This window comes from Halichoerus grypus, chromosome 9 (genome assembly GCF_964656455.1).
Source record: "Halichoerus grypus chromosome 9, mHalGry1.hap1.1, whole genome shotgun sequence".
NCBI classification, from domain to species: Eukaryota; Metazoa; Chordata; class Mammalia; order Carnivora; family Phocidae; genus Halichoerus; species Halichoerus grypus.
In genome coordinates this window covers 109,879,952-109,892,130 of record NC_135720.1, presented here as the reverse complement: position 1 = coordinate 109,892,130, position 12,179 = coordinate 109,879,952, and the positions used below count along the sequence as shown (strand labels likewise).

Genomic DNA, 12,179 nt, shown 5'->3' with positions numbered 1-12,179 from the left:
TTTTGTTTGTTTTTATCTTTATCTTTTTCTTTTTCTTTTTCTCTTTTCTCTCTTTCCCTTTCTTTTCCCACTGCTTCAGGTCTTTTCTGATTTGTTTAGAGTATATTTTCTGGGGATGTTGTTACCCTGCTAGCATTTTGTTCTCTCATTAATCTATTCTCCTCTGGACAAAATGACAAGACGGAAAAAATCACCTCAACAAAAAGAACAAGAGGTAGTACTGACTGCCAGGGACCTACTCAATATGGACATTAGTACGATGTCAGATCTAGAGTTCAGAATCATCACTTTAATGATACTAGGTGGGCTTTAAAAAAGCATGGAAGTTATTAGAGAAACCCTTTCTGGAGAAGTAAAAGAACTAAAATCTAACCAAGTAGAAATCAAAAAGGCTATTAATGAGGTGCAATCAAATATGGGGGTGCTAACTGCTAGGATAAATGAGGCAGAAGAGAGAATCAGTGATATAGAAGACCAAATGATGGAAAATAAAGAAGCTGAGAAAAAGAGAGATCAACAACTACTGGATCACGAGGGCAGAATTCGAGAGATAAGCGATACCATAAGACGAAACAACATTAGAATAATTGGGATCCTGGAAGAAGAAGAAAGAGAGAGAGGGGCAGAAGGTATAATGGAGCAAATTATAGTAGGGAACTTCCCTAATTTGGGGAAGGAAACAGGCATCAAAATCCAGGAAGTCAGTGGCATTCCTATACACCAACAACAAGACAGAAGAAAGAGAAATTAAGGAGTCTATCCCATTTACAATTGCACCCAAAACCATAAGATACCTAGGAATAAATCTAACCAAAGAGGCAAAGGATCTGTACTCAGAAAACTATAAAATACTCATGAAAGAAATTGAGGAAGACACAAAGAAATGGAAAAACGTTCCATGCTCATGGATTGGAAGAACAAATATTGTGAAGATGTCAATGCTACCTAGAGCAATCTACACATTCAATGCAATCCCCATCAAAATACCATCCACTTTTTTCAAAGAAATGGAACAAATAATCCTAAAATTTGTATGGAACCAGAAAAGACCCCGCATAGCCAGAGGAATGTTGAAAAAGAAAAGCAAAGCTGGCGGCATCACAATTCCGGACTTCCAGCTCTACTACAAAGCTGTCATCATCCAGACAGTATGGTACTGGCACAAAAACAGACACATAGATCAATGGAACAGAATAGAGAGCCCAGAAATGGACCCTCAACTATATGGTCAACTAATCTTTGACAAAGCAGGAAAGAATGTCCAATGGAAAAAAGACAGTCTCTTCAACAAATGGTGTTGGGAAAATTGGACAGCCACATGCAAAAGAATGAAACTGGACCATTTCCTTACACCACACACAAAAATAGACTCCAAATGGTTGAAAGACCTCAATGTGAGACAGGAGTCCATCAAAATCCTAAAGGAGAACACAGGCAGCAACCTCTTCGACCTCAGCCGCAGCAACTTCTTCCTAGAAACATCACCAAAGGCAAGGGAAGCAAGGGCAAAAATGAACTATTGGGACTTCATCAAGATAAAAAGCTTTTGCAAAGCAAAGGAAATAGTCAACAAAACCAAAAGACAACTGACAGAATGGGAGAAGATATTTGCAAATGACATATCAGATAAAGGGCTAGTATCCAAAATCTATAAAGAACTCATCAAACTCAACACCAAAAGAACAAAGAATCCAATCAAGAAATGGGCAGAAGACATGAACAGACATTTTTCCAAAGAAAACATCCAAACGGCCAACAGACACATGAAAAACTGTTCAATATCGCTCGGCATCAGGGAAATCCAAATCAAAACTTCAATGAGATACCACCTCACACCAGTCAGAATGGCTAAAATTAACAAGTCAGGAAATGACAGATGTTGGCGGGGTTGCGGAGAAAGGGGAACCCTCCTACACTGTTGGTGGGAATGCAAGCTGGTGCAGCCACTCTGGAAAACAGTATGGAGGTTCCTCAAAAAGTTGAAAATAGAGCTACCATATGATCCAGCAATTGCACTACTGGGTATTTACCCCAAAGATACAAAAGTAGGGATTCGAAAGGGTACGTGCACCCCGATGTTTATAGCAGCAATGTCCACAATAGCCAAACTGTGGAAAGAGCCAAGATGTCCATCAACAGATGAATGGATAAAGAAGAGGTGGTATATATATACAATGGAATATTATGCAGCCATCAAAAGGAATGAGATCTTGCCATTTGCAACGACGTGGATAGAACTGGAGGGTATTATGCTGAGCGAAATAAGTCAAACAGAGAAAGACATGTATCATATGACCTCACTGATATGAGGAATTCTTAATCTCAGGAAACAAACTGAGGGTTGCTGGAGTGAGGGGTGGGGTGGGAGGGATGGGGTGACTGGGTGATGGACACTGGGGAGGGTATGTGTTCTGGTAAGCGCTGTGAATTGTGCAAGACTGTTGAATCTCAGATCTGTACCTCTGAAACAAATAATGCAATAGATGTTAAGAAAGAAAAAAAGAAGAAGAAGAATGTAGCAGGAGGGGAAGAACGAAGAGGGGGGAAATCGGAGGGGGAGAAGAACCATGAGAGACGATGGACTCTGAAAAACAAACTGAGGGTTCTAGAGGGGAGGGGGTTGGGAGGATGGGTTAGCCTGGTGATGGGTATTGAGGAGGGCACGTTCTGCATGGAGCACTGGGTGTTATGCACAAACAATGAATCATGGAACACTATATCTAAAACTAATGATGTAATGTATGGGGATTAACATAACAATAAAAAAATTTAAAAAAAAAGATAAAAAGCTTTTGCAAAGCAAAGGAAACAGTCAACAAAACCAAAAGACAACTGACAGAATGGGAGAAGATATTTGCAAATGACATATCAGATAAAGGGCTAGTATCCAAAATCTATAAAGAACTCATCAAACTCAACACCCAAAGAACAAAGAATCCAATCAAGAAATGGGCAGAAGACATGAACAGACATTTTTCCAAAGAAGACATCCAAATGGCCAACAGACACATGAAAAAGTGCTCAATATCGCTCAGCATCAGGGAAATCCAAATCAAAACCTCAATGAGATACCATCTCACACCGGTCAGAATGGCTAAAATTAACAAGTCAGGAAAGGACAGATGTTGGCGGGGATGTGGAGAAAGGGGAACCCTCCTACACTGTTGGTGGGAATGCAAGCTGGTGCAGCCACTGTGGAGAACAGTATGGAGGTTCCTCAAAAAGTTGAAAATAGAGCTACCATATGATCCATCAATTGCACTACTGGGTATTTACCCCAAAGATACAAAAGTAGGGATTCGAAAGGGTATGTGCACCCCGATGTTTATAGCAGCAATGTCCACAATAGCCAAACTGTGGAAAGAGCCAAGATGTCCATCAACAGATGAATGGATAAAGAAGTGGTATATATATACAATGGAATATTATGCAGCCATCAAAAGGAATGAGATCTTGCCATTTGCAACGACGTGGATGGAACTGGAGGGTATTATGCTGAGCGAAATAAGTCAAACAGAGAAAGACATGTATCATATGACCTCACTGATATGAGGAATTCTTAATCTCAGGAAACAAACTGAGGGTTGCTGGAGTGAGGGGTGGGGTGGGAGGGATGGGGTGACTGGGTGATAGACACTGGGGAGGGTATGTGCTCTGGTAAGCGCTGTGAATTGTGCAAGACAGTTGAATCTCAGATCTGTACCTCTGAAACAAATAATGCAATGTATGTTAAGAAAAAAAAAAAAAGAAGAAGGTAGCAGGAGGGGAAGAATGAAGGGGGAAAATCGGAGGGGGAGACGAACCATGAGAGATGATGGACTCTGAAAAACAAACTGAGGGTTCTAGAGGGGAGGGGGGTGGGAGGATGGGTTAGCCTGGTGATGGGTATTGAGGAGGGCACGTTCTGCATGGAGCACTGGGTGTTATGCACAAACACTGAATCATGGAACACTACATCTAAAACTAATGATGTAATGTATGGGGATTAACATAACAATAAAAAAATTAAAAAAAAAAACCAAACCAACAAAGGAAACAACCAAACTAAAAGGCAACATTTGGAATGGGAGAAGATATTTGCAGATGGCATATCTGTTGAAGGGTTAGCATCCAAAATATATAAAGATCTTATAAAACTCAGCAGCCGAAAATGAATTATCCCATTAAAAAACGGTTAGAAGTCATGAATAGGCATTTGTCCAAAGAAGACATACAGATGGCCAACAGACACATGAAAAGATGCTCAACATCACTCATCATCAGGGAAATGCAAATCAAAACTACCATGAGATATCACCTCACACCTGTCAGAATGGCTAAAATCAACAACACAAGAAATGACAAGTATTGGTGAGGGTGTGGAGAAAGGAGAATCCTCTTGCACTGTTGGCGGGAATGCAAACTGGTATAGCCACTGTGGAAGGCAGTATGGAGGTTTCTCAAAGAGTTAAAATAAACTCCCCTGTGATCCAGCAATGGCACTACTAGGTATTTATCCAAAGAACACAAAAATATGAATTCAAAGGGATACATGCACCCTGATGTTTATAGCAGTATGATCTACAACAGCCAAATTATGGAAACAGCTCAAGTGTCCATCAACTGATGAATGGATAAAGAAGATGTCTTTTCAATTTCTTGATGGTGTTTTCCTTTTCTTTTTTGTTATTTTTACTGTTTTAAAAGGAACATAACATAAAATTTACCATCTTAATCATTTTTTTAAGTGTACAGTTCAGTGGTATTAAAGACATTCACACTGTTGTGTAGACATTACTACTATATAACCCTATAACTCCTTTCATCTTATAAATCTGAAATTTTATGCCTATTAAACAGTAACTCCACATTCTCCCTCCCTCCCGGTCCCTGGTAACCACCATTCTGCTTTCTGTCTCTGAATTTGAAGCACAAATTTTTAAAATTTTGATGAAGTCCAATTTATCTTTTTTTTTCTTTTGTTGCTTGTGATTTAGTATCTTATCTAGAAAATGGTTGCCTAATATAGGGTCATGAAGATTTACTACTGTTTTCTTATGTCAGTTTTATAATTTTAGCCCTTACATTTAGATTTCTGATACATCTTGAGTTAATTTTTGTATGGTGGGAGTTAGGGGTCCAACTTCATGCAAAAAAATAATGTGGATATCCAGTTGTCTCAGCACCATTTGTTGAAAAAACCATCCTTTAACCAACAAACTGTCTTGGCACCCTTATTGAAAATCAATTGACCATAAATGTAGGGAGTTAGTTCTGGACTCTCAGTTCGATTCTGTTGATTCATATGTCTATCCCTATGTCAGTAACCTACTGGCTTTATTATTGTAACTTTGTGCTAAGTTTTTTTTTTTTTTTTAATCATGGTAAAGTACACATAGCATTTGCCATCTTAACTATTTTTTTTAAAGATTTATTTATTTATTTTTGGGGGGGCAAGTGTCTATACACACGTGAGCAGGGGGGAGGGACAGAAGGAGAGGGAGAGAGAGACTTAAGCAGAGCTTAAGAGCATGGAGCCCGACGCAGGGCTCCATCTCATGACCCTGAGATCACGACCTGAGCCAAAACTGAGTCGGATGCTTAACTGACTGCGCCACTCAGGCACCTCTCATCTTAACTATTTTTAAGTGTACAGTTCAATAGTGTTGCTCACATTGTTGTGCAACCAATATCCAGAAATTTTTCATCTTGCAAAACTGAAACCCTATATCCATTAAATAATAACTCCCCATTTCTCTCTTTTCCCAGTCCCTGGCAACCACCATTCTGCTTTCTGCCTCTATAAATTTGACTACTTTTGGTACCTCATATAAGTAGAATCAGACAATATTTGTCTTCTTGTGACTGGCTTATTTCAGTTAGCATAATGTCCTCAAGTTTCATCCATGCTGTAGCAGGTGACAGAATTTCCTTCCTTTTTAAGATTGACTAATATTCCATTATATGTGTATGCCACATTTTGTTTATTCATTCATCTATCAGTGGACACTTGGGTCGCTTCCATCTTTTGGCTATCGTGAAGAATGCTGCTATGAACATGAAAGTGCAGATAGCTCTTTGAGACCCCACTTTTAGTTCTTTTGGATATGTACCTAGGAATAGAACTGCTGTATCATACAGTATCATTTTTAACTTTTTGAGGTCCACTATTTGCCATAGGAGCTGCACCATTTTACATTCCCACCAACAGTGCAAAAAGTTTCCAATTTCTCCACATCCTTGCCAACACTTGTTATTTTCTGTTTCCTTGATTGTGGGCATCCTAATTGGTGAGGTGGTACATTATTGTGGTTTTGATTTGCATTTCCCTTATGTTACATGATGTTGAGCATCTTTTTATATGCTTATAAAAAGCATTTGTTTATTTTCTTTGGAAAAAAGTCTGTTCAAGTTCTTTGCCTGTTTTAAAATTGAGTTGTTTGTGGTTTTCATTGTTATTGTTGTTGTTGAGTTATAGGAGTTCTTTATATATTCTGGATATTAACGCCATATCATATATATGATTTGCAAATATTTTCTCTTACCCCATAGTATCCCTGTTCGCTCTATTGATTGAATCCTTATAATTCCATTTACTTCTGTAAAGTAGGTGGTGATATTCCCTCTTTCATTCTTAATTTTAGGAATTTGAATCCTTTCTCCTTTATTCTTGGTTGGTCTAGATAAAGATTTGTCAATTCTGTTGATCTTTTCAAAGAAGAAATTTTTAGTTTGTTGATTTTCTCTATTGTTTTCCTATACTCTATATCATTTATCTGTGCTGTAATTTTTGTTCTATCCTTCTGCTCGTTTTGGATTTAGTTTGTTCTTTGCCTAGTTTGTTAAGGTGGATGGTTAGGTTACTGATTTGAAATCTTTTTTCTTTTCATGCAGGCATTTTTAGCTATAAATTTCCCTCTAAGCATTTTTGAAGTTAGTGAATATTTATGCAGTTAAACATTAAAAATGAACTCCAAGGGAGGGTCCAGATTCTTTAATTACAGTGAAAATTTTTATTGAATATTAATTAAATGTTGGCTTAAAACTTTTTGTTTATGAAAAGATTTGTCACTGAGATTGAAGCAAGGCAGACTAGCAAGGACCCAGAGCTGAAATTGGGGTCATGACTTGTGATCCCAGCTCTGCCACCAGCCAATTGGGTGATATTATGCAACTTAATAACCTTTGTTTCTCAATTTCTTCATGTGATCATTTAGGAATACATTAGGAATTTTTTTATACGTGGTTATGAGGCTCCCTTGAGGTAATGTGTATAAAACGCTTTTTTCATACTCATGTTTATTTACGTTCATGCTCAATATTGACTAATCACTTATTTTAAAAAACAGTTGCTGTTTTAGACAGAAAAGTGCATCTTGGGAAGGAAATGGAGAACCCTCTGTTGAGATTTAGTGAAGCCCAACTTTCTGTTATTGTTCAGTGGAAAAGATTCACTCCGGTTGTTTTTTTTTTTTAAAGATTTTATTTATTTATTTGTCAGAGAGAGAGAGTGCACACACAAGCGGGTGGAGCGACAGGCCGAGGGAGAAGCAGGCTCCCTGCTGAGCAAGGAGCCCGATGCGGGACTCGATCCCGGGACCCTGGGATCATGATCTGAGCCGAAGGCAACTGCTTAACCAACTGAGCCACCCAGGCACCCCACTTGGGTTGTTCTGTCTCTTTAACTGTAATGTTAAACCTATTGGCCCATCCTTTACTACAATCACCATTAATTGGAAAGCAACCCACGTTCCAACCTAGATAGATGCTATTGTCATGAACAGCTAAGAGCGGGGGCCCTGGAACCAAACAACCAGGTTTTGAATCTTTTTTTTTTTTTTTTTTTTTTTAAAGATTTTATTTATTTATTTGACAGAGAGAGACACAGCGAGAGAGGGAACACAAGCAGGGGGAGTGGCAGAGGGAGAAGCAGGCTTCCCGCGGAGCAGGGAGCCCGATGCGGGGCTCGATCCCAGGACGCTGGGATCATGACCTGAGCCGAAGGCAGACGCTTAACGACTGAGCCACCCAGGCGCCCCCAGGTTTTGAATCTTGACCTTGCCTCATGATGATTGCTGGGACCTTGGGGAAGTTCCTTAGTGTCTCCGTGCCTCAGTTTTCTCACCTGTAAAATGAGTATAGTATCAGCATTTACCACACAGGGTTGTCCTGGGGATTAAATGAGTTAATATAGGTGAAAAGCCTGGTGGATAGTAAATATGCATTAAATGCTAACTATTACAATTGAAGGTTTGAGCAGAAGCTTTGAAGACTGTTATGGAAGGCATTCACTGTTTTTTTTTAATACCCAGAGTAATATCACTTTCTTTTAGGTGACTGTTCCAACCATGTGAACCTACTAGAGATTACTAATCCCAGACCTTCATCTGGCCTCAGAGACGGCATGTGACCCAGATGGGGCCTATAGCAGTAACTGTTTCCCTGGCCATAGTGATGACCTGAGCTGGATCAGACAGAAAACTTTTTCCGAACTGCAGTTACAGAAGATGGCTTTGCCTCTTGGGTCATGAACTGGAATGATTTGTATCTCCTTTTGGTGCATTTGGGTTGTTATTTCCCTTGCTTTTTTTTTTTTTAAGCAGCATTGCAGAGACACCCTTGTTCATCCTGGACATCTGCAGGATAACAAACTTGCTGGGACAGAATTATAGTTTTCATTTAAATACATTTTCATTTAAATACATTTCACGGGGGCGCCTGGGTGGCTCAGTTGGTTAAGCGACTGCCTTCAGCTCAGGTCATGATCCCAGGGTCCGGGGATTGAGCCCCACATCAGGCTCTCTGCTCAGCCGGAAGCCTGCTTCTTCCTCTCCCACTCCCCGTGCTCATGTTCCCTCTCATGCTGTCTCTCTCTCTCTCTCCCTGTCAATTAAATAAATAAATAAAATCTTTAAAAAATAAATAAATAAATAAATAAATAAATAAATAAATAAATTTCACGGGGCGCCTGGGTGGCTCAGTCGTTAAGCGTCTGCCTTCGGCTCAGGTCATGATCCCAGGGTCCTGGGATCGAACCCCGCATCGGGCTCCCTGCTCTGCCAGAAGCCTCTTTCTCCCTCTCCCACTCCCCCTGCTTGTGTTCCCTCTCTTGCTATGTCTCTCTCTGTCAAATAAATAAATAAAATCTTTAAAAAAAACCAAAACCATGGGCGCCTGGGTGGCTCAGTTGGTTAGGCGACTGCCTTCGGCTCAGGTCATGATCCTGGAGTCCCTGGATCGAGTCCCGCATCGGGCTCCCTGCTCGGTGGGGAGTCTGCTTCTCCCTCTGACCCTCCCCCCTCTCATGTGCTCTCTCTTTCATTCTCTCTCTCTCAAATAAAAAAATAAATAAATAAATAAATAAAAATTAAAAAAAAATTAAAAAAAACCAAAACCAAAAAAACCAAAATAAATAAATACATCTCACATTGGGTATTCTCTTTTATTCTAGGTTTCTGTGCAAGATGAACTAGTTCAAGTGCAGCCAAAGTTTAAAAGTAGTCTTCTTGAGGCTGTGGAAGTCTTTCGTGAGGATGTAATGAACTTCGCAGAAGCATATGAGACGGTAACCTAAGTATTTGCATGCTGTGTGTTAAAATGTTCTGGCATGTTTATATGAGATGACAGTGATGGATGTTGAGAAATACACTGCGACTTGCATATTGTATATGAGAGGCTATATTTAATATTTGGAGCAATCAGGAAAAAAAGGGGATAGCTAATCCTTTAAACTTATCTTATAGAATAAGAAAGAAGATTTAACTGTTAAAAGGAGGTAGAACTTTTGAGATTGTGGAAGGAACAAAAGGTCTGGCCTTATGCTTTCTTTCTCAGGCCAGAATGCTCATAGTTGAAAATGTAATACAGTTGTTGGAAGGCTATAAGAAACTATACAAACCTAAATACCAGGGTATTATGCAATTGATCTTTTTTTCACTAACTCTTAGAGAACCAAAAGGGTCACTGAAAATAAATAATAAATGTCACACCTGGTCAGTCCCGCAGACTAGTCAGCCTGGTAACATGACTGATAATGATCCTCCTCTTTGAAGTTAAACTCAGAAGTTGGATATATTCCCCTAACATATGCTACTTTCTTTTAGTGGTCATAGTGGGTCTGGATTCATAAGACATGTTAAGCCCTTAATAATAATAATCATATAACACACTTTTTTTACATGTACTAAACTTACCTCTTTTAGTTGGATTTGTCAATGTTTTATGGCCCTATCATTCCATTATACTGGGAATCTGGTCTATTATTTAGCATATCCATAATATTCAGGATTGTACAGACCATCTGGGGTCCTTTTTGCAACTGTTCTGGATGATAGCCACCAGGACTGCATTTTGCTTCATCCAAGTATTCAACTTTGTGCTCCTCCATTTCCATATTAGGCTGAACAAACAGTGAAAGGAGGCTGTTTTCAGAACTCTATCTCAGTTATTCTAATACACAAGCACAGCATCATTGTTTATAATCATAAGTGAAATGAAACAGAGCTCTAGTGGTACAGGCTTCCTACAGGATGTAATTTTGGCACATTTTTTATTAACAATGTCATGGTCCTTTAAAAATGAATGGAAGTTGGAGTGAGGCAAATGTTCTAAAATTGATTGTGGTCATGGTTACACAACTCTGTGACTATACTAAAAGCCATTAAATTGTCCATTTTAAATGGGAGATTGTATAATATGTGAATTATATCTCAATAAAGCTGTTAACAGAAACTAAATGAAAGCTTCATATGTGGGACAAAATTAGATCATTTCAATTTAAAATAATGTTTACTTATTTAAAAGGAAATAATAGATAAACTCAATAAATTGATAAATACATGTGATTAAGAATTTAAATGGAGATTATATTATTAATTACAGGAAGGACCCATGGTTCCAAATATTCCACCCCAAGAAGCTAGTAACAGGCTACAGATATTTCAGGTAAAACTTGTCGACAATGTCGACAATGTGTTGTTATTCTTTAAAGTAATTTTAGGGAAAAATTTATGTGGTCTACCTTACAATGGAAAAGTTAGTGTTTAAAGTGCATACAGATTTTAATTGTATTCTAATCTGCTAAATAATGTGATTGATTCCTTTTCTTGTATCCCTTTGTGTTCTTCTCCACAGAATTTCTCTCTGTATTTTTAGAGAATAAGACTTTGATTTTGAACTTAAGTGTATACCTTATTTTGGTTCCAAGCATCTCATTTACATATAAATCGTAAAGATTCATGGAATAACAAAATGTATCAAAATAAGATTTAAAATATTGACAAATGGTTTCCCTGTCTTTCCTCTGTATCCATTCCTTTTCTATCCATGATTTTAAACTTCCCAGCTCATTTGCCTTACCCTGGACTATACAGTACTCACTGGATTCACCATCTTTTTCTGTGCTCAGATTGCTGAGCACATCTAGAGTTTTGCAGATTCATGGATTACTATGTAAACTAGCCCCTAGGAGGATCAGGCAATTCTATTATTTGTTTCAGTTCTCTATCCTGTTTTCTGTAGTGGCTGTACTATATGTTCGTGTTCTTTTTATGTTCCCTATCCCACGTGCATTTGTAGTCATTAAAAAATATCAGATGCCTACTGTGTGTCTTGGTCAATAGAAAAATGATTAAGGAAAGGTTCTTACCTCTAAGCTGCTAAAATCTGGTAGGGAGACAGAGAGCTGGATAGATAGTAATTGCAAAACTGTGTGGTGAGCGCTATGATCTAGGTGTGAGAACTAGTGTTATGGAAACAGATGTAGGGAGTTACCAACCAAAATAGGAGCTGAGGGGGCAGCCAGAGAAGGCTTCCTGGAAGAGGAGCCATCTAAGCTGCATCTTGAAGGACTATTTAGAATTAGCCAGGGGAAGAAGGAAGAAAAACAACTTAGACAGAATTTGCACCTCCTACAAAGGCCCAGAAATGAGGACATAAGCAGGGAGAGTTAGGGAGATGAAGGAGTGAAATGTGGGGTACAGTGAGCAGAGAGGATAGGGATGAGGGAGGGGACAGCTGAGAGGGCAGAAATCACTAATGAGAGGGCCTTGTAGGCTCTGATAAGGAGCTCATAGCCTGTCCTGGGGCTGGAGGGCTCTAAGCAAGGAATGATATGTTCACATTTGAATTTTTAAAATAGCTGTATGTTGAAAAGATTTCTCTGGCATTAGTTTGGAGAATGCTTTGGAGGGAGGATGGTC

At 38.9% G+C, this 12,179-nt stretch overlaps 1 protein-coding gene and 1 long non-coding RNA gene across 2 annotated transcripts in view; one reads left to right on the top strand and one right to left on the bottom strand.

Annotated features, from left to right (window-relative positions):
* Positions 1 to 12,179, top strand: part of DNAH8 (dynein axonemal heavy chain 8) — a 431,463-nt gene that overhangs the window by 189,903 nt on the left and 229,381 nt on the right. The window contains exons 31-32 of the mRNA XM_078055380.1: positions 9,431 to 9,544; positions 10,861 to 10,923. Of these exons, the coding sequence (XP_077911506.1) occupies positions 9,431 to 9,544; positions 10,861 to 10,923 (177 nt within the window). The remainder of the gene's footprint in view (positions 1 to 9,430; positions 9,545 to 10,860; positions 10,924 to 12,179) is intronic.
* LOC144379086 (uncharacterized) overlaps positions 1 to 12,179 on the bottom strand; it is a 231,690-nt gene that overhangs the window by 137,366 nt on the left and 82,145 nt on the right. The window lies entirely within an intron of this gene.